The sequence below is a fragment of the Lathyrus oleraceus genome, chromosome 1, assembly GCF_024323335.1.
Source record: "Lathyrus oleraceus cultivar Zhongwan6 chromosome 1, CAAS_Psat_ZW6_1.0, whole genome shotgun sequence".
Classification (NCBI taxonomy): Eukaryota; Viridiplantae; Streptophyta; class Magnoliopsida; order Fabales; family Fabaceae; genus Lathyrus; species Lathyrus oleraceus.
This window is the reverse complement of record NC_066579.1, coordinates 153615455-153638533: the sequence shown is the minus strand read 5'-3', so window position 1 is coordinate 153638533 and position 23079 is coordinate 153615455. Positions and strand designations below refer to the sequence as shown.

The window sequence follows — 23079 nt, the reverse complement described above, 5'->3', positions numbered from 1 at the left end:
TCCCCAAGCCTCTTAACACGTGAAGAGGCGAAGCAATCATACTCCAAATCAAGGGGAGCCCAGAGAAGCGAAACTCATATCCACCAATGAGGCACCCTCCTAAGACCTCTTACCATACCCTCCAAGATTAACGGGTCTAAGATCCTTAACCCCTAAACCACCTATCATTTTGGCCTTAAACACATCTGCCCATTCAACCCATACAACCTTATCACCCTTTTTGGAGCCCCCTAGATAAAACGTCTCTACATACCAATCAATTTCTACCAGACCGAAACTAACATCTTCATGCAAGACAAAAAGAACACGGGGATAGAGTTTCAACAAGACCACCCTTTTATGAGATTCACAAATATATTCCTCCAAGAAGCTAATCTCTTATATACTAACTTAAGTAGAGGATGTTGCATCCACTGGAAGTCTTAATACTTAAAGGGAAGGGTACCCTCCTTGCAATGCAAATACTCCTCAACCCGATCTAAAAGAGGTCTATCCATATTAACTCCAAACAAACAACTCTTAGCAAAGTTCACTTTAAGAGTTTAAGGCAAACTCAAAAATTCAGAGAACCTCCTTAATAGTCAAAAGATTGTCAATCAATGAAACCCCGATAAACATCGTATCATCAACATACTAGCATACTAGAGACGGGACACTTGTAACCCTTCGCTCCCAAACTTAAATCCTTCAAAAATACAACCTAAACCGCTCTTTTCAAAGAAGCGTTAAGGTCTTTAACAACCAAAAGAAAGAGAAGGGTGTTATGGAGTCTCCTTGCTTAAGACTTTTTTGAATACTTATCTCTTTCATTGGGTATTCATTCACCAACACTGAAAAATATCCCATGAAAAGACACACTCTAATCCATATCCTCCAGATACCATCAAAACCAAATCTCACCGGCAAATTATTATTAAGTAAAATAAATTTAGTAACTATTTTCTTTATTTTAAAATTTCTAAGTATGACCATTGCACAACAAAAATTTGTAAATATGGTATTTTTATTGTTTATATTCGAGAAAGGTGAAATACAATGACAAATAGGACCATTTTTGACTCATCTAGGACCATTATTGATATATCATAAGTTTGTAATTGACTATATGCATATATATAACCCTAACAGTGTAATGAATTATATCATCAAGTTTGAAAACAAGTGCCAAAATGGAATACCAGAAAAGAAGAAAAAGTGCTTTTGCATGCCTATCATTTATGATTTGGTTGAACACTTTATTATTAGGCTGAATAATTTGATCAACACTTATAAGCTGCATATATTAAGTAGCATGGAAAACATAATGATCTACCATTCTAGTTGAATCTTATTTATTGAATCCAACCAATCCCTTTTAATCTTTCTAACATTGCCACCATTTACACAAAACAAAGTATCAGAAAGAAAAACCTTCAATTATTAAAGAGCCTCCTATGTTAGTAGGAATCACAATAAAACTATGAAAGAATTCATCATTATATAAACACATAAATCATACGTAATTTTCCACATCCAAAAACATCTAAGCAACAACTATAGTAGTGTTTTGAAATGGCACATTCTTGTTTGTCATTAAGTTTTGTTGTTGTTGGTGTTTTATTTTTTGGAGGAATATTATTTGTTGAAGCAATTCCAAGAACATTTTTTGTGTTTGGAGATTCACTTGTTGATAATGGAAATAACAATTACTTGGCTACAACTGCTCGTGCCGATGCTCCGCCGTATGGAATCGATTATCCAACTCACAGACCAACTGGTCGATTCTCCAATGGTTTCAACATTCCTGATCTTATCAGTTAAGTTCATATTCATTCTTTTTTTATATATATAATTAACCTTCATTCAGTTTTGTATCTAACTAAAATAGAATTATTGTTTCAGGTCAGAAACTTGGTGCAGAAGCAACATTGCCATATTTAAGTCCTGAATTAAGAGGACAAAAGCTTCTCGTTGGAGCTAACTTTGCTTCTGCTGGAATTGGAATACTCAATGACACTGGAATTCAATTTGTTAACATTATAAGAATGTATAGACAATATGAGTATTTTGAAGAGTATCAAAATAGATTAAGTGCACTTATTGGAGCATCACAAGCAAAAACTCGTGTGAATCAAGCACTTGTTCTAATCACTGTTGGTGGTAATGATTTTGTGAATAATTACTACTTGGTTCCTTATTCCGCAAGGTCCCAGCAATATCCATTACCTCAATATGTCAAGTTTCTCATTTCTGAGTACAAAAAACTTTTGCAGGTAACGCCCTCCTTAATATTATTACTGATGTTAACGTGTCTGATGTTTGTGTGTCTGTGATGTCAACGTGTCTGGTGTTTGTGTGTCTGTGTTGGTGCATTAAGTTGAATATGGTTTGTTGTTACAGAAACTGTATGATTTGGGAGCTAGAAGAGTTCTTGTGACAGGAACAGGACCAATGGGATGTGTTCCATCCGAAATAGCTCAACGTGGAAGAAATGGAGAATGTTCAACAGAGATTCAAAGAGCTTCATCATTGTTCAATCCTCAACTTGAAAACATGTTACTAGCACTCAACAAGAAGCTTGGTAGAGATGTTTTCATCGCGGCGAACACGGGAAAAACTCACCTTAATTTCATAAGCAACCCGGGACAATATGGTTTCAAAACATCAAAAATAGCATGTTGTGGACAAGGACCAAACAATGGAATAGGTCTATGCACACCACTTTCAAACTTGTGTTCCAATAGAGATGAGCATGCATTTTGGGATGCATTTCATCCATCTGAAAAGGCAAACAAGCTTATTGTCAATGATATCATGTCTGGCTCTAAGGCTTACATGAATCCAATGAACCTCAGCACCATCTTAGCATTGGATGAAACCATATAAAGATATAAGTAATGGCCCAATTAATAAAACCAAGCACAAGTATATGCTTTGGATATCATATATTCAGTTCATCACATGACATGATTTCTAGCTCATTGCTTCGTTTTGTTATTGTAACTTTGCTTTCTCTAGTTCTCTTTATGATTGTGAAACATAATCAATAAAAGAGAGTGGGTTGCTTTGTGTGTTTTTTAGTCTTTTCCAAAATGTTGTTTCATGGTCTTTTATGTGTGAAAGCTATATGAAAAGTACTAATTTCATGTACCTTGTATTGAAATGAATGAAAAGAAGTTTAGCTTTATACTCCTTTTTTGTGCTTTTATGTTTACACCTAACTTATTTGTTGAATTTGAAGTCTACCTCAATCATACATCTTTCTTTATTTAAAAAATGAAAATATATTGTATTTTTATCATTAAAATCTAACTCTAACTCGTAAAATAAAATTTCAAAGTTTACATCGGTCAATATTTGAGAGTTGTTGGCCCCACAAATCAAATATAAATCTTTATCTTTTTGACTATACTAATGATCTAGAGGTCTTAAGCTTTCTTTGATATTTGAGGTATTTTTTTATAGTAAAATACCTCTATTGATATTTGAAGTATTTTTTGACCTCACATCAACATGTTTGGTCTTTCCATGGCACACCTAATTGCTTTTTTTAAATAAATGACACTCTGATTATCATAATACAAATGAACTCTACATTGCTCAACATCCAGTTCTTCCACCAATCATGTAAGTCATAAGGCTTCTTTAGAAGTTCTACCTACCGCCATGTACTCTGCTTCAATTGTTGGCATGATCATTATGGATTGAACCAGTGTTTTCCAACAAATAGGTCCTCTGGCTAAAGTAAGAGACATACCATGTTGTAGACCTCCTATCATCCATGTAACCAACATAGTCCGAATCAACTGTTGGATCAAATAGTATATTCATCCAAGTGAATTTTCAACAGAACAACTAAATATAGTCTTTTGGATGTATTGGAGATTTGAGTAATTGTTTGTTTAGAGAGGATTTTCTATTTTTCCGTTCAAAAATAGTTTGTTGAGAGGGTTTACAATTTTTCCGTTGAAAAATCATAGTTGAGAGATGATTTTCAATTTTTCCATCTTGAGAGAGGGTTTGCAATTTTTTTTCCAAAAATTGTAATTAAGACAAGGTTTACAAATTTTTAATTCAAAAATTGTAATTTGGAGGATTTGTAGTTTTCTCCTTAAAATTGCAATTGTATATAAGGGTTTGTAATTTTGTCCTCGTAAAATTACAAGTTTAATTATGAATTTATGACTTTTTGTTTCAAATTTTTTTCTCTTTTTCTTTCTGTGGGTATGCTTCCGCGTGCATAGAAATTTATTTTTTTGTTATTTTTCCGATATCAACATATCCTACAATTGGATAATCGCATTGTTCACTACTAAACATGATACCATAACTGCATAACAAAATTTATGACTGCAACTCAACAACTCTTTCACAACACTATCATTCTTTTCTGATGTGGAAGATCAGAAAAAACTACAATCACGAAGCATACTAAGAAAACTTATCACCAAATCAAACCAAAAACTCTGATACCATATGTTGGAAAAAAATAAAGCAAATCATAGAGAAAAAAAGAGGAACACAATCACAACAGAAGAACATAACGTGGAAACTTCAAAACTAGAGAAAAAATCATGACTGTTGTCAATAGACAACCAAAGAATAACACTATGTGAAAATTGTTATATTACATAATATACTATCAACTAACCTAGACCCCCAGTACACTCATACCCTCTAAAACAAATATTTATTTAACTACATCTCACAATAACCTAATACAAGAGTATAAGAGAATAAATAAAGTCAAATACAAGCTTAAAGTGTTTTTGACTGGTGCATCTTGGACCGAAGAATTTGAATCCTATATATAGTCTTTGACTCCCTCTCCCTTCACAAAACAAAGCAATTTGGGACTTCAAAGAACTTGTATCATATATATAGTCTTGGAATCTCTTTTCATTCACAAAACTAAGTGATGTGGGACTTCTTCAACATGTATATTTTCAACCAACCCTAATAATCTCCACCTTGATTGAAAATAATACATAAGATTGCATTGTTTTCACCGACAATCATACTCAACCATAAAGAGTATCAACATGTATATTTTCAACCAACCCCAACAATTTCCACATTGATTAAAAATAATACATAAACTTCAATTGTCTTCATCGACAATCATACTTCATTATAAAAAAGTATAGTCAATTGAAGTTAAATCAGTCCAATAATTTTCACATTTTTTCACCGACAATTATAGTTTTAAAAACTATCATACTCTCTCATGAAGAATATATTTTACTTGAAGATAAAATACTTCAAAAAATTTACGTTGTCATCACCGACAATCATATATTTTATCATGAAGAATACATTTCACTTGAAGTTAAATCACTCCAATAATTTTACATTGTCTTCACCGACAATCGTAGTTTTAAAAAACTATCATACTCCACTTAAAGAAGAGTATACTTAACTTGAATCTAAACAACTTTAAGAATTTTCATATGTCGAAAATCAGGTTAAAACATTATGGTTCAACTTCCTTGTTGACAGGAAGTTCTCCAACCATTAACATAATCTTGCACCTTGTGTAATAGTGATTGTATCAACACATCTTTGACTTGACCTTTGCACCTGTAAAAAAAAATATTCCATCAATTTTATCTAGCTCAAACTTCACAACAAAATCTGTGATTGTAGCTCAACAACTCTTTCACAACACTACCCTTCTTTTTTTATGTGGAAGATTAAAAAAAACTGCAACCACGGAGCATACTAAGAACACTTATCATCAGATAGAAATAAAAGCTATGATACCAGTTGTTGGAAAAAAATAAAGCAAATCATAGAGAAAAAAGAGGAACACAATCACAACACAATAAAATAACGTGGAAACTCCAAAACCAGAGAAAAAACCATGACTGTTGTCAATAGACAACTAGAGGATAACACTGTGTAAAAATTGTTACAACATATAATATACCGTCAACTAACCCAGCCCCCCACGCACACCATCTAAAACAAATATTTAACTACATCTCACAATACTCTAATAGAAGAGTATAAGAGAATAATGAAATTCAAATACAAGCTTAAAGTGTTTTTGACTGGTGCATCTTGGAATGAAGAACTTGAATCCTATATATAGCATTGGATTTCCTCTTCCTTCACAAAACTAAGCAATGTGGGACTTCAAAGAACTTGTATTATATATATAACTTTGGACTCTCTCTTCATTCACAAAACCATGTGATGTTGGACTTCTTCAACATGTACATTTTCAACCAACCCCAACAATCTCCACCTTGATTGAAGAGTATCAACATAAGCTTTCAGTGTCTTCAACGATAATCATACTCCATCATAAAGAGTATCAACATGTATATTTTTAACCAACTTCAACAATCTCGACCTTGATTAAAAATAACACATACATTTTCATCATCTTCACCAACAATCATATTCCATCATAAAAAGTATAATCACTTGAAGCTAAATCACTCCAAGAATTTTCAAATTATCTTCACCGACCATTATTGTTTTAAAAAGTATCATATTCTATCATGAAGAATATATTTCACTTGAAGATAAACCACTTCAAGAATTTTACATTGCCATCACCAACAATCATATATTTTATCATGAAGAATAAATTTCACTTGAAGATCAACCATTGTAAGAATTACACATTGTCTTCAACGACAATCATAGTTTTAAAAAACTATCATACTCCACCTAAAGAAAAGTATACTTCACTTGAAGCTAAACCACTTCAATAATTTTCACATTTCGAAAATCAGGTTGAAACATTATTGTGCAACTTCCTTGTTGACAGAAAGCTCTTCAACCACCGACATAATCTTGCATCTTGTGTATTCTTGATTGTACATCTTTGACTTGAACTTTCCACAAGTCTAAAAAATTCTTCCATCAATTTTCTCTAGCTCAAAATGCACAACAAAATTTGTGACTGCAACTCAACAATTCTTTCACAACACTATCCCTCATTTACGATGTCGAAGATCAGAAAAAACTACAAACATAGAGCATCTTAAGAACATTTATCACTGGATCGAACCCAAAGCTCTGATACCAGTTATTGGGAAAAACAAAGCAAAGCATAGAGAAAAAAAGAAACACAATCAAAACACAAGAACATAACGTGGAAACTCCAAAATCAAAGAAAAAAACCACGACCGTTAGCAATAGACAACCATAGAATAATACTATGTGAAAAATGTTACAACATATAATATACCATCAACTAACCCAGACCCCCAGTACACTCACACCCTCCAAAATAAATATTTAACTATATCTCACAACACTCGAATACAAGAGTATAAGAGAATAAAGAAATTCAAATACAAGCTTAAAGTGATTTTGACTAATCCATATTGGACTGAAGAACTTGAATCCTATATATAGCCTTTGACTCACTTTTCATTCACAAAACAAAGCAATTTGGGACTTCAAAGAACTTATATCATATATATAGTCTTGGACTCTCTTTTCATTCACAAACTAAGTGATGTGAGACTTTTTCAACATGTATATTTTCAACCAACCCCAATAATCTCCACATTTATTGAAAATAATACATAAGATTTCATTATCTTCACCGACAATCATACTCCACCATAAAAAGTATCAACATGTATATTTTCAACCAACCCCAACAATATCCACCTTGATTGAAAATAATACATAAACTTTCATTGTCTTCACCGATAATCATACTCCATCATAAAAAGTATAGTCACTTGAAGCTACACAATTTTCACATTGTCTTCACCGATAGTTATAGTTTTAAAAACTATCATACTCTCTCATGAAGAATATATTTTACTTGAAGATAAACCACTTCAAAAATTTTACATTGTCATCACCGACAATCATATATTTTGTCATGAAGAATAAACTTCACTTGAAGCAAAACTACTCCAAGAATTTCACTTTGTCTTCAATGAGAATCATAGTTTTAAAACACTATCATACTCCATCTATAGAAGAGTATACTTCACTTGAAGCTAAACCACTTCAAGAATTTTCACATGTCGAAAACCGGGTTGAAACATTGTGGTGCAACTTCCTTGTTAACAGAAAGCTCTTCAACCACCGACACAATCTTGCATCTTATGTAATCTTGATTGTATCAACACATCTTTGACTTGAACTTTCCACAAGTTAAAAAAAAATTATTCCATCAATTTTCTCTAGCCCAAACTGCAACCATATAGCATACTAAAAACACTTATCACTGGATCGAACCAAAAACTCGGATACCATTTGTTGGGAAAAAACAAAGCAAAGTATAGAGAGAAAAAAAGGAACACAATCACAACACAAGAACATAACGTGGAAACTTCAAAAGTAGAGAAATGTTGTCAATAGACAACCAGAGAATAAACTATGTGAAGATTGTTACAGCACATAATATACCCTCGGCTAACCCGAGCCTCCAGTATACCCACACCATCCAAAATAAATATTTAACTATATCCCACAACACTCTAATACAAGAGTATAAGATGATAAAGAAAGTCAAATACAAGTTTAAAGTGATTTTGACTGGTGCATCTTGGAATGAAGAACTTGAATCACATATATAACCTTGGACTCCCTCTTCCTTCACAAAACTAAGCAATGCAGGACTTCAAAGAACTTGTATCATATATGTTGCATTAGACTCTCTCTTCATTCACAAAACTAAGCGATGTAAGATTTCTTGAACATATATATATTCAATCAACCCCAATAATCTCCACCTTGATTTAAAATAATACATAAGCTTTCATTATCTTCACTGACAATCAGATTCCACCATAAAGAGTATCAACATGTATATTTTCAACTAACCCCAACAGAATGAGCAAAGGAGAATAGGAAAAATCAACTTGTATCTATAATTTCTTTTCCTAATCACATCGTGTTAGATCCTTAACGTGTCGATATTCCACTTTAACATGCCACATAATGGCTTTAGACGACTTAATTGTGTCATAATATGTATATGAGTGACATTATCCCAACATGTAACGATTATATTTGCAATGGTACATAGCGGAGTAAAACATCATGAAATGGAATGAAACAAATATTTCATTCATTTGTTTGACGGAACATAAAAGAATAAGTTAAATAAAAGATAATGAAAATTCACAAATTAATTGAAATATAGTAGAATGAATTTCATTGTAATTCATTCCTCTCCATTACTTACAAATCCCAATCATAAAATGTTGTTATATATTGATAAAATACGGTTATTTATCACTTTATTTCATTTCATTCCATTTAGGGCAACAATCCAAAAATATCAAAAAGTTTGGAATATAATTTTTTTATTCTTTATATAAAAACCTTAAAGAGAAGAGGTTTTTAACTACATATTTTGAATAAAATAAAATAAACAGAAAATTCTACAACACTTTTTCATGTTTTTTTTCCAATTGAACCAAACCCAACCTTGAAATCTTCTCCTCCATGATTCCACTGAAAACTCATCAACACCATTCTTCCTTCTTCTCTATTTCCAAACCAAACCCCCTCCATACATTCTCTCTCCAACGGCACTTTCTCTCTCTTCCACCATCTCCCCCACAAAAACTTCCTCTCAAACTCAAACCCCAACAATCCTCTCTTTCATTCCCCATTCAAAGGGTTTCAAATATTGAATTACCACTGTTCAGCAACGATGAACAACTTCAGGACTTATCGCCAAAAGGGGAAGTGTATCAGAAGACACTGCAGTTGGTTGAGTGTTCCATGTTTGCTGCACTCACTGGTTTGGTCTATTTCTTGAGCAATTCTCTTGCCATTGAGGTTTGTTATTAAGAATCAAAATTTGGGTCTTTGTTTTTATATAGGTTTGTTTGGTTAAGGATTTGGAATAATGGGTTTGTGTTATCTTTGGTTGTAATTGATTAGATATAACAAAAATTGCATCTTTGATTGTGGTTTTGTCTACTTTTGGGGCTATTTGCTTGCTATTGAGGTTTGTTATTTAGAATCAAAATTTGGGTCTTTTGTTTTTGTATAGGATTGTTTGGTTAAGGGATTGGCATAATGAGTTTGTAATGTTTTTGGTTGAAAATTGGTTGGATGTGATAAAAATTTGATCTTTGTTTGTGTGGTTTGGTATGTTTTTTGGGTAGTTCTCTTGGCATTGAGGTTTTTATTGTGATTGAAAATTTGGATCATTGCTTTTTATGAAATTTGAATGGTTGAAACTGACTTGTGTAGTTTTATCATATGAACCATCTGATCTCACAGAATGGTTTTGATTATGGTTGTAAATTGTGATTGCAATTACGCTGCGAACCTTGATAAACATGCAAGCAAATGCAGCTGCAATTACGATTGTGGTGCTGTTGCGGAAACATCTGTAATCTTTATATTGCCGCTACAATTGCAGTTGCAGATTGTAACCTAGAATTATGGTTTCGATTTCACTGAAAGTGTGACTGCGCGGGTTGCTTGTCGAGGGTTTTACTTTGGGGTTGAAAATCGGTTGGCTCTAACCAAAATTCAATATTTGTTTGTGTGCAAAGTTTGTCAAAGAAAGTAGAATAATCGGTAGTATGTTTGGTTTTTTGGTTCTCTCTTGGTGAGTTGTGGTTCTAGTTTGTAGTTGCTTTGGCTTTTTCTGTATGTTTCTTCTGGGCTTTTCTTGTTGGTGTTTCTTTGTTTTTTGGCTTTCTGTTATATCTTTGTTTTTCTTGTTGGTGTTTCGTTTAACACTTCTTGTGCTAGTTGATCCCTTCCTTGTGTACTTCGGTGGTTTTCACTTCTCTATTATTAATAGATTATTTTTCCATTCAAAAACAAAAGTCGGTATTTTTTCCTTTTTTTTTTATGTTGGGAATTGGTTAGTATGAACAAAAATGGGTGATTGTGATAGACAGTATTCAATTCATGTTTTAGGCATTTCTTACATTTTTCGACCTCACTATTTGGCATTTTCTTTTGTTTTCCGGTTGCAGAATTACTTCAGTTGTTTCTTCTCGTTGCCGATAGTGATATCCTCGATGAGATGGGGTATTGACGCTGGAAGGAAAACTCTGGTTAGACTTGCTAGTTGCTTAACTAAAAATTCGGTCGATAATTCTTGAATAGTTATTATTGCATTATCAGATTTTTGTTGTTCTTGTTGTAGGTTGCAACAACTATACTTTTGTTTGTTCTATCTGGTCCAGTCAAAGCTCTAACTTACCTGGTGAGCCTGCCTTTAACTTCATTGATTTTCTTAGCTAGGCGATAAAATGCTCGATTCTGTGTTTCCCTTCTAGTTGTCGGTTATTTTTATTAACGTCTTTATACTCGATAAATGTGTTGATGAAAGAACAAACTCTCGATTCTTCTTCTTCCGTCTGGTAAATATCTGTGCCTAGTTTGTGTACTGTAGCAAAACTTCGTATAAATTACTTGATTTGTGAATATTTCTTTCGTGCAGCTTAAGCATGGTATAGTCGGTTACACAATGGGCACTCTATGGAGGTATGAAATCTATTTCCTTATACACAACTTTTGATACTATGCATATTTCTATTGCAAGACTGCGAAAATTTCTTAGTCTTACAAAGATAGAAAATTGTGAACTATATTGACTTTTTCAGTTGAAATAAGCTATAAGTGTGTGTTTGGTTCTGCAAGACAAAAATTGATGTTAAATGAATTGATTTTGTAACTGTTTTTCTATGCCTTATCAGGTTGGAAGCCAGTTGGAGCCAATCAATTTTCGTGTGCACAATTGTAATATTTGTCACCTTTTGCATCAAACTTAAACCTATTTAATGTGATTTTCTTAGCAAATTTTCATAACAGAAGCTTAATCATGATTTACAGGTACGATCACTCGGCGCAGTTGGCTTCGTCTTGATTTCGTCTTTCTTGATAAGGGAAAACATACTAGCTTTGGTAACAAATTCCCCGATTTTATCTCCCAAATTTTCATTCATCTTTGTGCATGTTTGGATTGACAACGACTTTGACAGAATCACAGCGTGCCACCGTGATCATAACAAAATCTACACTATAATCACGTCACCAACGTGGTCTGCCGAATTCACTATCAATCCAAACATGTACTTATACGAAAAAGTCGCTAACGTATTCATTTTCATTTTCTTGTAGATCACCATCAACATTCATGCTTCTCTTACATTTGTGCTCGTTGCGGTCGGTGTCAATTCTATTCCTTCAATGAACTTCATATATAGCCTATTTGGAACCTTGGTATGTTCTCTTTCTATTGATTTACATTTCTTGAGACATTGAAACATTGTTGATGTGTTGTTGTTTTGATTGATTTCAGGTATTGTTGAATAGTGGATGTTTCATGTTCTTGCTGCACATGTTGTATTCTGTTTTTCTTACTAGAATGGGAATGAAGTCTTCACTATCATTGCCAAAATGGTTAGAGAAAGCCATTTGAAGCTATGCAATTTGTATCATAATGTAAGGTTTACTCAGAATATAAATATCAATTTTGGTGAGACTTTTTATGTACACTTTTATCCTTGATAACACAATTCTTTTCCTTGTTTTTTTAAAAACATTTTCTACTAGTGAATACATAAAATATAGTGGCAAATTAAATTTGAACGAACACTATATAATGAAACAATAAAATAAACTAAATAAAGAGCAATATATAATGAATCAATAAAAATAAATCTTCAGTAAAACACAACAAAAAAAGTGGGGACAATCATTAGAATAATGGATTAAATAATGGGTTAAATATCTGGGCGGTTCTCTTAAATATTTTAAATTTTATTCAATGGTCTTAAAATTTCTAATCCATATTTTGGTCCTTAATACTAAAAAATTATGTTACTAAAACTATCGCGAATAAATCAATGGTCTTAAAATTTCTAATCCATATTTTGGTACTTAATACTAAAAAATTATGTTACTAAAACTATCGCGAATAAATCACCGCTAAAACAGTTATTAATTCAGTCGTTAAGTTTGTATGAATGATCAAAAGTGTGGATGAAAAATTTTAGGAGAATTTTGAAGGAATTAAATGAAATTTGAGATATTTAAGAAAATCACAAACATATTTAATCCTATAATAATTCGATATTTGTAAAACATGTGAAAGAGTTATAGATAAAATCATGTGCAATCACTTTTCACTTCAATTTAATTCCATGTAGTTTAATTTAAATCATTTTTAAATATTAAAATTATAATTTTAATTCCTCTATCTTGTCTTATTCAAATAATTAATCAAACTACTTTAAATTTAAATATTATCTGTCTTTCTATCATTTTTGCATTCACAAGCTAATGAATTTGTTCATTTTTTAACAGTTATATATATGAATCTTTTTGCAACATGACATATCAATAATATAAATTACACTTCATTATTTAAAAATAAAGGACAAGTCTATTTTGAATGCAAAAATACAGAAATAAATTGTGTAAATGAACTGAAACATTGAGACTAAAACTATAACTGTCTTACTATTTTTCATACTTATTTTTATATTTGGTAAATTTATAGTGAATTGATGTAAAGAGAGTATTTTAACTATAATAAAAATTTAAAATTCAACTCAAAAATATTGAAGAAAAACCTAAAAGCTCATAAAGAAGGCAATATCACTCCTATGAGCCAAAGGAAGCAAAATAAAAAATTACATAAAAAAAATATTCTATGCAAAAGAGTAGTCCAATACATATTGAAAGTAACATTAATATTCATAATGGTGAAACAGTTAAGTTTCCACAAATAGATCTCCTAGCCTATCTAAGAATCAATACATAATGAAAAAATCCATGTAGCAAAATTAGTATTGACATAAACCCTTGCCAGTAGTTTTCTTTACTTGCAAGCTGAAATCACAAAAAATTGTGAATTAACATGGAGAGAGAGAGGAAATAGATTGAGTGTGTTTGATCTGCGATGAAAATGAGTTGAATGTAAAGTGATTATTAATGTTTGATTCCATTCATGTAGAATTGAATTGCGTAATAAATAGAAAAAAAACTTAATCCTGATTTTGTGTCAGAATTTATTCTAGAGGCAAAATCAATTTTACATGTCTAGAATCACATTTGATTCTCACAAAAGTGAATCCATTATAAATTGAAATTGACAATTTAGAAATAAAAAGAATCCAAAAACTCAAGCAATGAATTATAAAAGGGAAATATACCTAAATCAAATCATGGATAGATTCAAGCTTCCTTCCTAGTTATCCTGCAATTTTTATAAAAGGTAAGATACTTTAAATCAAAAGACATTGTTCTTAATAAAGACCTAAAGCAAAATAGTAAACCACTCTGAAGCACTCACACACGTCTAAACGAAAGTGTGTCTAGTGTCAGACACTGACACGACACTCACATGTGATTACGTTGTTTAATTTATTCATTTGTTCAAATTATTATAAGTATCGACGTGTTCAGTGTTAGTGTTTCATAGATAAACCACACTAAGGACAAGATAATATCAACTTTTCCGCAATTGAAGTTCAACAAAAACGCACTTATGTACTAATTTAACCAAATAATCCACATATTTGTAGAATAGAAAGAAAACTAATTTTCTATATACACTAACACTAAACTAAAGACACCAACGATGACACTAATCTAATGCTAGTTAACTTACCTGAAGCAATATATTCCCAACGCATTGGTAATTTCACGAATGACAGACGTCGCGAAATGCAAGTAGAGTGATGCTGTATTTGCAGAAACAGAATAATCAAACAAGAGAAATAGAAGTTCAATAATAAAATAGATAAGTATTCCATCTCAATTATAAACCAAAAACAAAATTTAACTCCAATTTTGAAGAGTTGAGTTAGATCCAATTTGCGAAACGCAAAAAGGTATAGATGTACCTGTAAATGCACAGTAACCAAAAAGAACTAGTCTCTCATTAACTATAGGAACCCTGCCAAAAATATATTGAACAAATTCTATGAGAAGATAGGGGTGACAGTAACAAATTAATCAACATTAAACCATGTGAACCAGAGAAATTTAGAATGCAAAGTTACGGTACATAGTACATACCCATCATTTAGCTTTGATGCAAGTGCATTCGCGATTGCGAGTGGGAGATACATGAGGGACTGTATAAAATGAATAATGCTAACATCAGTTATCTTTGTGTAACAAACTTAAATAATTAATCACTTGTAAAATAATATGCATCTTAAAAAATTGAGAGTAACATCCAAATAAAACAGTTTAATACCATGCACATTCCAGTTTTTAAGCCTTTTGGTTCATCACATAAGTGAGACAAAATCATCCTTCCCTGCAAAATTAACCTTACCTCAGTAAAAGTCATAATACAAGGAATTTAGAGTATATGCACAAGGAATAAAAAAATTAAAATTTATATAAGAAATGATTAAGAATCTGTTTCAGCTTATTTCCATAACCTCTTCATGATAGTTTATGATAATAATTTGACTTTATTTTGTTTTTTGCAATAGAAATACTTTAGACATACAAACTTATATAAATAAAAAGCTTCTATGCAATAAGCATTTAATAAAATTGTTTATCCAAACAAGGGCCTAAGCCTACCTCGACCCTAGAAGCTATTTTACAAAAACTAACAGTTTTACGGATTTAAAACATAGCTATCTTACCACAAGATATCCAAAAGTAAGTCCTGTTCCCATAACAACTAAATGTGGATAATTGGCAATGATGTCAGATGGTGACAAATAATCCCTGCACCAAAATCACCCCTGTTTAAGCTAATATAGATACAAAAGAATAATGGAATATGCATATCTTCAAATAAAAAATGACGCGTCTTGAGTTGAGTTATACCATAAAAGCACTCCTCCGACAAGGACAACAAATGGGTAAAGCTGCACAAAAAATGAAGTTATCAATACAGCAGCAAGATTATATGGAAGAATTCCAATATGAAAAGTAGTTACCATTGCCAATGCAAGAGCTATACTTCCATTTCTTGACTTCACAACCTTAGAAACATTAATAACACTGCATGGAACCAATAGATAATAATTTTGTCATTTGAAAAGATCTTCATCAAATAACTTAGAAAACAGTAAACAAAACAACAAGGGTCATTTAAGAAATAGTTGTTTACACGTACAAAAAATATCACTAAATGAATATGAAGCACGGACACCCCGAACACGACCCCGACACTGACACGGCGAGACCAGTAATAATTTGAAAAATGAATAAATTAAACAAAATCACAAGTGTCGGTGCAAGTGTTCGACACGGACACGGACACCTTTTTATAGAAGTGTCGGTGCTGCATATATAACAATAAGAATGATGTATGTCAAACTGTCAGATGAGAGATGCATTCAAGGACCAAACTAATTAAAGAAAGACACATTTGAAAACCAAACTGATTAACAATGAGTATTATCGATAGCGGATGGAGGAATCATCATCATTCTCCAGCATAATTTATTAGTGAAATAGTAGAAATCATTGTTGTTATTATTCACAAATGTAGCTGGAATTTCTCTTGGCGAATAGCGTGATAACTTGACAAGGCAAGAAAATTTGGGGAAATAAAAAAAGTACACTCACTAACAAAGAGTACAATATTTTAGTGTGATAACTTCGCAAAGAATTGTATTAATCAATATGAAGAAGAAATTTTGAAATTATTGATTTTAGAAAAGGGAAAGAGAAAACGGATGAATTGTGGGATATAGATTCAAAATAATAGAACATAAAATCTATATGATGTATTATAGAGAGATTACTAGTATTAGCCTCCAAATCCAAAACAATTACGGAAAAAAGGAAAGGAAGTTAATGAAATCAGGAAATAATCATACAAGATCGCCCAAGGTACTCTAAAGACAAATATTATTATTGTTAGGGTCCTGTTATGTTGTGCTCTAAGGGCATTTGTTAAAGAATACAAAAGTTCTTGTAGAACTTTTGTATAGGAAAATACAACTTTTAAAACTTAAAAAGAGTTGAATGCATGTCTTTTGAGATGAAATATCTATATTGAGTTCTTTAACTTGTGCCCTTATTACTATTATAATAAAGATGATTTTTTTCACTGGACCGACTAATCTGGTTCGAGGGTCAGTTCTGGCATCAAGTGGTTCCAGCTCTGGCATTAAGTGTCATTTTAGGTTTTATCACACATAAAAGAAGTTGTAAAAAAATGAAAAGTGTAACTATTTTACAAAATTATCCTTATAAGGATTTAATTGAAATACACTGACAGTGTAAAGGGATTTTACACCGTCAGTTAATCCTAGACGTTGGATATTAAAATAAGTTTGACTTTTATTTTAAAAATCTATAAAATAATGCAAATGGGTGAGGATGATGAATCGACAGTGTAAATCTTTTTACACCGACAGTGCATAGTAATTAATCTCTTGTCATAAATGCATATTAATTTGAGGGTAGAATTGGAATATAATGATTAATTTTACATTAAAAATATAATGCGACACTTATTTTTGAGTATTTTTATTTTCCTAATATGATAAACATGAAACAGAGGAAGTAATCAAAAGTCAACATAAAAGAAATTATCTCAGATTTAAAAGTTAGAAAATACTGTACATGTGCATTTGCGAGCTAGTAAAGATTAAAGTTCGATAATTTTAGCTATACATACTTGAATGCGACTGTTGGTATAACACCAAAAGTTATCATCAAACACAATATAGCTGTGAATGTTGGGACATCTGAAATCCAGAAAGAAAAATTTTAAATCAAGCAGCAATTCATCAAAAACTTACACAACAATGAGATTAACTATGTACAAATATAGAAAAGAGAAATGTAAGCCTTTATACCAGATATACAAAGAACATAATATAAAGATGGAGAATCTTACCAGCAAGAACCGGCAACCAATTCAAAAAAGGCAAAGACTTTCCAAATTGCTGAGCCCACCACTCAGCACCTGCAGAAAAATAGTAAGTTACAATATGCATTGGGTTTTAAGCATGTATAACATAATAACAAAAACTCAACGAAAGGGCGTACCAACGACAGCAGTGAAAAAGTGAGCAAAGTATATTATCATAAGACCCTCTGTAGGTCCATTTACAACAGGCAGTATAAGTGTATTGGTGAAATAGCTGCATCCAAAACAACATTTAAAAAAAAACAATATCACTATAATGTCTAAAGTAAAAAGTATACATAGATTATGGTATAAGCTATTTTTGTAATAAAAGATTCAATAAAGTCAAATTATTTTCATATAAGCTATCCTAAAACATTTCGTATATAGTTTACGAAAAAAACTCCCTCAAACATTATCACAAGTGCTATGTCACTAGATAAACTCAAATAAGTCAAATCCAAAAAGGCAACAACAACCATAAGACTTCTAAAATAAAAAGCTTAAAAGTATTGTTACTGGAAAAAGAATAATTGTACTAAATATTAATTGAATGTGATAACTTACTGCTCCCAGGTTGCAAGATAAAATGTAATTGCAGATATTAACCACCACCAGAAAGTACTTCTTCCACACATGGATGTGCTCCCAAAAGCAAGTGCTTCAAACTGAAAAGTAGTTCTAATAGATGACTGTCTTTATTTGCTTTAAATGGTTTGAAAACAATAGCCAAAGAGCTAAAAGAGACATACTGTACAAGCAAGTGCATCACACCCTGCAATGTAGTTGAAAATATCTTCATTAATGACAAACACGTGTATACATGATAAAAATTAATTGAATGAAAAACATGGTGAATGAAAATAACCATGATCAAACAGCTCCCCCAATGGACTTGAAGAATTTGTCCGTCTAGCTTGCTTCCCGTCAACAGCGTCAAATGTCTACATATAAACAAACACACATATATGAAAGAAAACAAGAATCAAAAGAATACTTAACAAAAATAGTGTGTTTTAGTCATTAAAAGCGTGTTTTAAGTCCTTGGTGAGGATTAAAAATAGGCGCTGAAAAAGCTTAACACTATATTTATGTTAGTGTTTTAGTGTACTCCATTGGCTCAGATTAGTGATCAGTGGAGTCCAATGTGATTTCCGGATAGTGCAAGTCTTACGGAAAAAAAAGGCTAAAGCAAGCTATTTCTTTAAAGGAACTCAAAATAAAAGAATAAATAAATAGGAACTAATTTCAAAAGACTTCTTTTTCAAGGATCAAAAATATATTTAAACATAAAATTGACCAGAATTGGTTACCAATCAAGAGATTGGTACTATAACATGATAATTTTACAAACCTGGTACAAAAACAAAAGTAGCCCATGTGCAAAATGAACCCATCTTGGAGGAGGTGAGTCCAAATGAGGTGAGTATATCTGAATAAATAAATAGATTTCAGTATAATGGATCAAAGAATTCACTGTTTCAACAAAGCCATTCATACTATATCCAAATTCCCTTCCACGGCCATGTACTGAACACTTCCACTAAAGAAAATCTCGATAAACCATGAACTTAACCAGCAATCTTAAAGATACCTATTTCATATATTTGTTTCAACAAATTGCAAATTTCATTTTATATCACATGGAAAAATGAAAATTAATGTGAGGCATTGGAAAACTATCACTATTGTGTTTTCCAATTTATGAATCAGAAAAATTAATGGACTTGGATTCCACTCACATAGCCAAGCGTTGCAGACAATAATAAGAACATAAAGCCCATCAGAGTTATCTGGAATCAACAATTTAAGAAATATCAGCACCAAGGAAATATAGATTATGACCATAACAAGAGTAACAATTAAAGATGATACTACAAAAATAAAGGAAGCAAATGGGTACCATGTTCGGACTGCAAAATAACGAAGAATGCCAAAACGCCCAATAATGAGAATTAAAAAAAAGAAAAAAGTTATAAGTTAGTGAATTAAGATAATAAAAATAAGATTGTAGAACAATTAAACTATAGTATCAACAGAAGAGTAAATAATAGTATTGTCTCTACAAGTGTGTGTGTGTGTTTGGTAAGAGTCAGAAAATGCAAAACATCTATTTTATTATAACATAATTACGTTATAGCAAAAAGAATAACAACTTAGTTTGAAAAGAAAAAAAGTACTCACGGCATCCATAGGGGGAAAAAGTGAACAAAGCGAGTCCAGAAGGGCTGTAGTATATATTTTGCCACATAGGAATGATCTACACCACTATATTTGTATCTATGCAGAGCTGCAACACCATGAGACCCAATATAACCCATTCTCTCTATGCAAAACTATGTAATATGCTTCAAGTACAAGCTAAACCTTAGCACAACCTGCATAAATTTGAAGAGAAATAATAAATTGACCGGATAAATATACGAATTAGTAAGATAGCCAATAAAAAAGCTACAACCCAAATTGAATTCATAAGTTGCTTCCATAAGCTTTCTCAAATAGGCCCTAAAACCTACTAATTCCTCGTGGGTGCCTTTCACCTTCAACTATTAACATAAATCATTTTTTAAGAGAGTTTGCATCAGAAATTTATAAATTTAAAGGACGTGACAAACTTTCAGTTACCTCTATAATCAAACAACCTGATTGCAGATAAGTTGTTGTTCTTAATCTTTGATCCAATACCAATTTTTAAAGTCGGATATGCAAGTTATTCAGCTCCTGAAAAAACATTCTCACTCTAGTTACCATGAAATTTAAACAATCTCAGACACAAATTCAAGTAATTTCTTAAAGTCACTTGCTCACGCGTAACGCGCTAATAGGCTTGATAATCAGTGTTGTCAAATAATGACTATAGAAGCACTATAACATGGCAGAATTTTAAAATAAAAAAAAATATATCACTAATGTTCCACAATACATTATTTAGTAAAATATGTTGTCAATTAGCAGCGCTGGCTATTGCACCGCGGCGTAAAAAAAATTGAACAACCTGCATTTATCAGTGATCCCCGATTGACACGCCACTACGAATAATAAATACGGTGTTTCTTTCTGTCTTTTAACATGCACTATGCACATATATATGTAACCAACAGTCGAAACAAATGCAATGGCAAGGTAAATAAACTGAAGCATTACTCAAAGACTAATAGGAACTGCTAGAACAGAATCTTTCATCTTGCCATAAACTCAGTAATCCTCATTCATTCAAACTACAAACATATAAACTTTAAGGAAAATATTCTAGAACAGCAATCTCTAGATATCTAAATTTCCCTTCAAATCTTTAACAACACACACAAACAAGTACTTTGCTCATTCGCTACAAAGGACAGACGCCAACCGGAACACCAGACACGACATATTTGAGATGGAATGTAACTTCATGTATCAGTGTCACACAACACTTCAACACAACATCTACAAAACAGAAATACATGAAATTCACGAATCATGCCAAAACCAATTGTACTATAACCACACACAATCAAAACAAACACAAACCACACCAACTTTGAATGCTATCATAAAAAAAATGCACTAAAAAACAAAACAAAAAATTAAAAATCGCACACTACACGCAAAAAGGGAAAATCAAAACGAAAATTCTGCAGATAAAATGCAACCGGATCCAAAAAAACAGGGGAATACAAACAAAAAAGAACGGAAAGGGATGAATGTTACTACGAAATCGTTTGTTGGAGCGTGAGGAGAAGGTTCATGGAAATGGAAGGATTTGAAGATAGCGAGAGAGGAATGAAAAGTTATTCCAAACACATAGGAAAAATAAAACGAAATTTATAAAAGGGTGTTGTTTGTTTCATAGCATAGCTTTTTTCAAACGCTGTTTTCTCCTCTTGTTCTAGATTAATTAAATTTTAAACATAAATATAATAATTAAAAGAAATATCAAAAATACATTTATATATAAATTAAAAATAAATGTAATTATAATTATTTTGATTATTGAATTTTTTTAATAATATTTTATTTATTTTTATTAATATTTATAAAAAAAATTAAAATTTTAAAAAATTTGAGTCCTCTAATATTGTCCTGATTCGTGTACATGTCCTAGTTTTTAAGTTTTTGGATTTATTGGTTGAAAATTGAAACCCTATGTTTCCATCATCTTCTAGTTCTTGCAATTCATTCTCACGCGGCAGAGATCCTTGTGATATTCAGTCCATAAACCTCTGCCTTTTGGAAGTTCAACATGAAATTTGCAAAGTTTTCACTACTTCATGTTTCCTGCTACCAGAGACATGCTTTGTTTTCTCTATTAGGCCTTCTGTTTTCCTGTGTCTCTTGTCTTAGTTATGGGAACTGCTGCATCTTTTTGGTTAGCCTTTTTAGTTTACCATTGTTTCATTATGTTTGTTTAAAATTGATGAGTCGGTTGGTTGGTTTTTTTTTTTATTTAAGCTTGGGATGAGTCATAATTTAAAAGTTTATGTTGAAATTGAATGCTGGTTCGGTTTTTTTTTCTTAGCTTAAGTTTTTAAAATTGATTTTAAGTAACGTGGCGTGACATGTCAATGTTAATTTTTGTTAAAGAAAATAGATGTTATGGACTAATATTAAAGGGAAAATTTTAGGAGTATAATTGATCAAGAATTTTTTTATATAGAGACTAAAATTGAATGTTGGGTTATTTATAATGACGAAAAACATATTTAATACATATAATTATTGTATTGACATAGTAAAATTTAGGTTAAATATGGTTATTTTCATTTTTAATCCTTCTAAAATTTCCTTCAAAAAATGGTCTTTATTATATTTTTTATTTATACTTTTGATCCCTCATGCTTACGGTCATTAAAAGAAGTTGATGTGGCATGTCACATCAAACTCTTTTGATGATTGATCAACCCGTGACATGAATATATTTTTTCTAGAGGCGAAAAACATTATTATAATCTACAATTAGTTTTTTTTTCATTATTATGATCACATTATAAGGATATCTCCCATAAAAATTGATTTTTTTTTTACAAAATATAAATTAAATATGAAAATTGATGTCCCCGACTTCGAATTCCCGAACAGATAATCTCCACGGGAATTTCCATTAGCATATGCAAATTGACATCCCTAATGTCACTCTTCGACCTCAAACCAATATAGTACATAAGTGTGAAGTCGAATATTTATTCATTTTCAAACGTTGTAACTTGATGACCATAAAGATAGTCGATGGATATTATACAAATCATATTGAGGGACATGATTGATTCAAACGAAATTTGCCCCTTTGGGCTCTCCCCAAACGTGTGTGTGTGTGTGTG

The 23079-nt window shown here is 31.6% G+C and overlaps 3 protein-coding genes across 3 annotated transcripts; 2 read left to right on the top strand and 1 right to left on the bottom strand.

Moving 5' to 3' along the window:
• Window positions 1–1390: 1390 nt before the first annotated feature.
• On the top strand, window positions 1391–3168 carry LOC127123480 (GDSL esterase/lipase At5g33370). Its single transcript, XM_051053697.1, has 3 exons — window positions 1391–1795; window positions 1882–2252; window positions 2380–3168. Exons 1-3 carry the CDS (start codon window positions 1552–1554, stop codon window positions 2863–2865), a joined length of 1101 nt encoding a protein of 366 aa, XP_050909654.1. The 5' UTR covers window positions 1391–1551; the 3' UTR covers window positions 2866–3168.
• Window positions 3169–9317: 6149 nt separating this feature from the next.
• On the top strand, window positions 9318–12458 carry LOC127123474 (uncharacterized). The gene is made up of 8 exons (XM_051053692.1): window positions 9318–9750; window positions 10911–10991; window positions 11084–11143; window positions 11381–11424; window positions 11637–11679; window positions 11773–11844; window positions 12061–12162; window positions 12242–12458. Exons 1-8 carry the CDS (start codon window positions 9412–9414, stop codon window positions 12359–12361), a joined length of 861 nt encoding a protein of 286 aa, XP_050909649.1. The 5' UTR covers window positions 9318–9411; the 3' UTR covers window positions 12362–12458.
• A 1102-nt stretch (window positions 12459–13560) lies between these two features.
• Window positions 13561–21665, bottom strand: LOC127123465 (choline/ethanolaminephosphotransferase 1). Its single transcript, XM_051053685.1, has 21 exons — window positions 21473–21665; window positions 20408–20503; window positions 19967–20160; window positions 19686–19695; window positions 19525–19575; window positions 19137–19214; window positions 18651–18726; window positions 18535–18557; window positions 18350–18450; window positions 17923–18017; window positions 17771–17839; window positions 17549–17618; window positions 15855–15918; window positions 15742–15782; window positions 15555–15639; window positions 15152–15214; window positions 14968–15026; window positions 14793–14845; window positions 14558–14630; window positions 14100–14143; window positions 13561–13776 (listed from the first exon to the last, which is right to left on the bottom strand). Exons 3-20 carry the CDS (start codon window positions 20101–20103, stop codon window positions 14122–14124), a joined length of 1170 nt encoding a protein of 389 aa, XP_050909642.1. The 5' UTR covers window positions 20104–20160; window positions 20408–20503; window positions 21473–21665; the 3' UTR covers window positions 13561–13776; window positions 14100–14121.
• Between the last annotated feature and the right edge of the window lie 1414 nt (window positions 21666–23079).

What these genes read in the sequence shown, in the direction of transcription:
- LOC127123465 (XM_051053685.1), bottom strand. Translation starts at nt 20,103, where the DNA reads ATGGGTTATATTGGGTCTCATGGTGTTGCAGCTCTGCATAGATACAAA. An exon ending in ATACCAACAGTCGCATTCAA is followed by an intron (nt 15,919 to 17,548) that starts GTATGTATAGCT and finishes GGTTCCATGCAG; the next exon opens with TGTTATTAATGTTTCTAAGG. An exon ending in GTCGGAGGAGTGCTTTTATG is followed by an intron (nt 15,640 to 15,741) that starts GTATAACTCAAC and finishes ATTTTGGTGCAG; the next exon opens with GGATTATTTGTCACCATCTG.
- LOC127123480 (XM_051053697.1), top strand. Translation starts at nt 1,552, where the DNA reads ATGGCACATTCTTGTTTGTCATTAAGTTTTGTTGTTGTTGGTGTTTTA. An exon ending in CAACATTCCTGATCTTATCA is followed by an intron (nt 1,796 to 1,881) that starts GTTAAGTTCATA and finishes TTATTGTTTCAG; the next exon opens with GTCAGAAACTTGGTGCAGAA. An exon ending in AGTACAAAAAACTTTTGCAG is followed by an intron (nt 2,253 to 2,379) that starts GTAACGCCCTCC and finishes TTGTTGTTACAG; the next exon opens with AAACTGTATGATTTGGGAGC.
- LOC127123474 (XM_051053692.1), top strand. Translation starts at nt 9,412, where the DNA reads ATGATTCCACTGAAAACTCATCAACACCATTCTTCCTTCTTCTCTATT. An exon ending in TCAAAGCTCTAACTTACCTG is followed by an intron (nt 11,144 to 11,380) that starts GTGAGCCTGCCT and finishes TCTTTCGTGCAG; the next exon opens with CTTAAGCATGGTATAGTCGG. An exon ending in ATAGCCTATTTGGAACCTTG is followed by an intron (nt 12,163 to 12,241) that starts GTATGTTCTCTT and finishes GATTGATTTCAG; the next exon opens with GTATTGTTGAATAGTGGATG.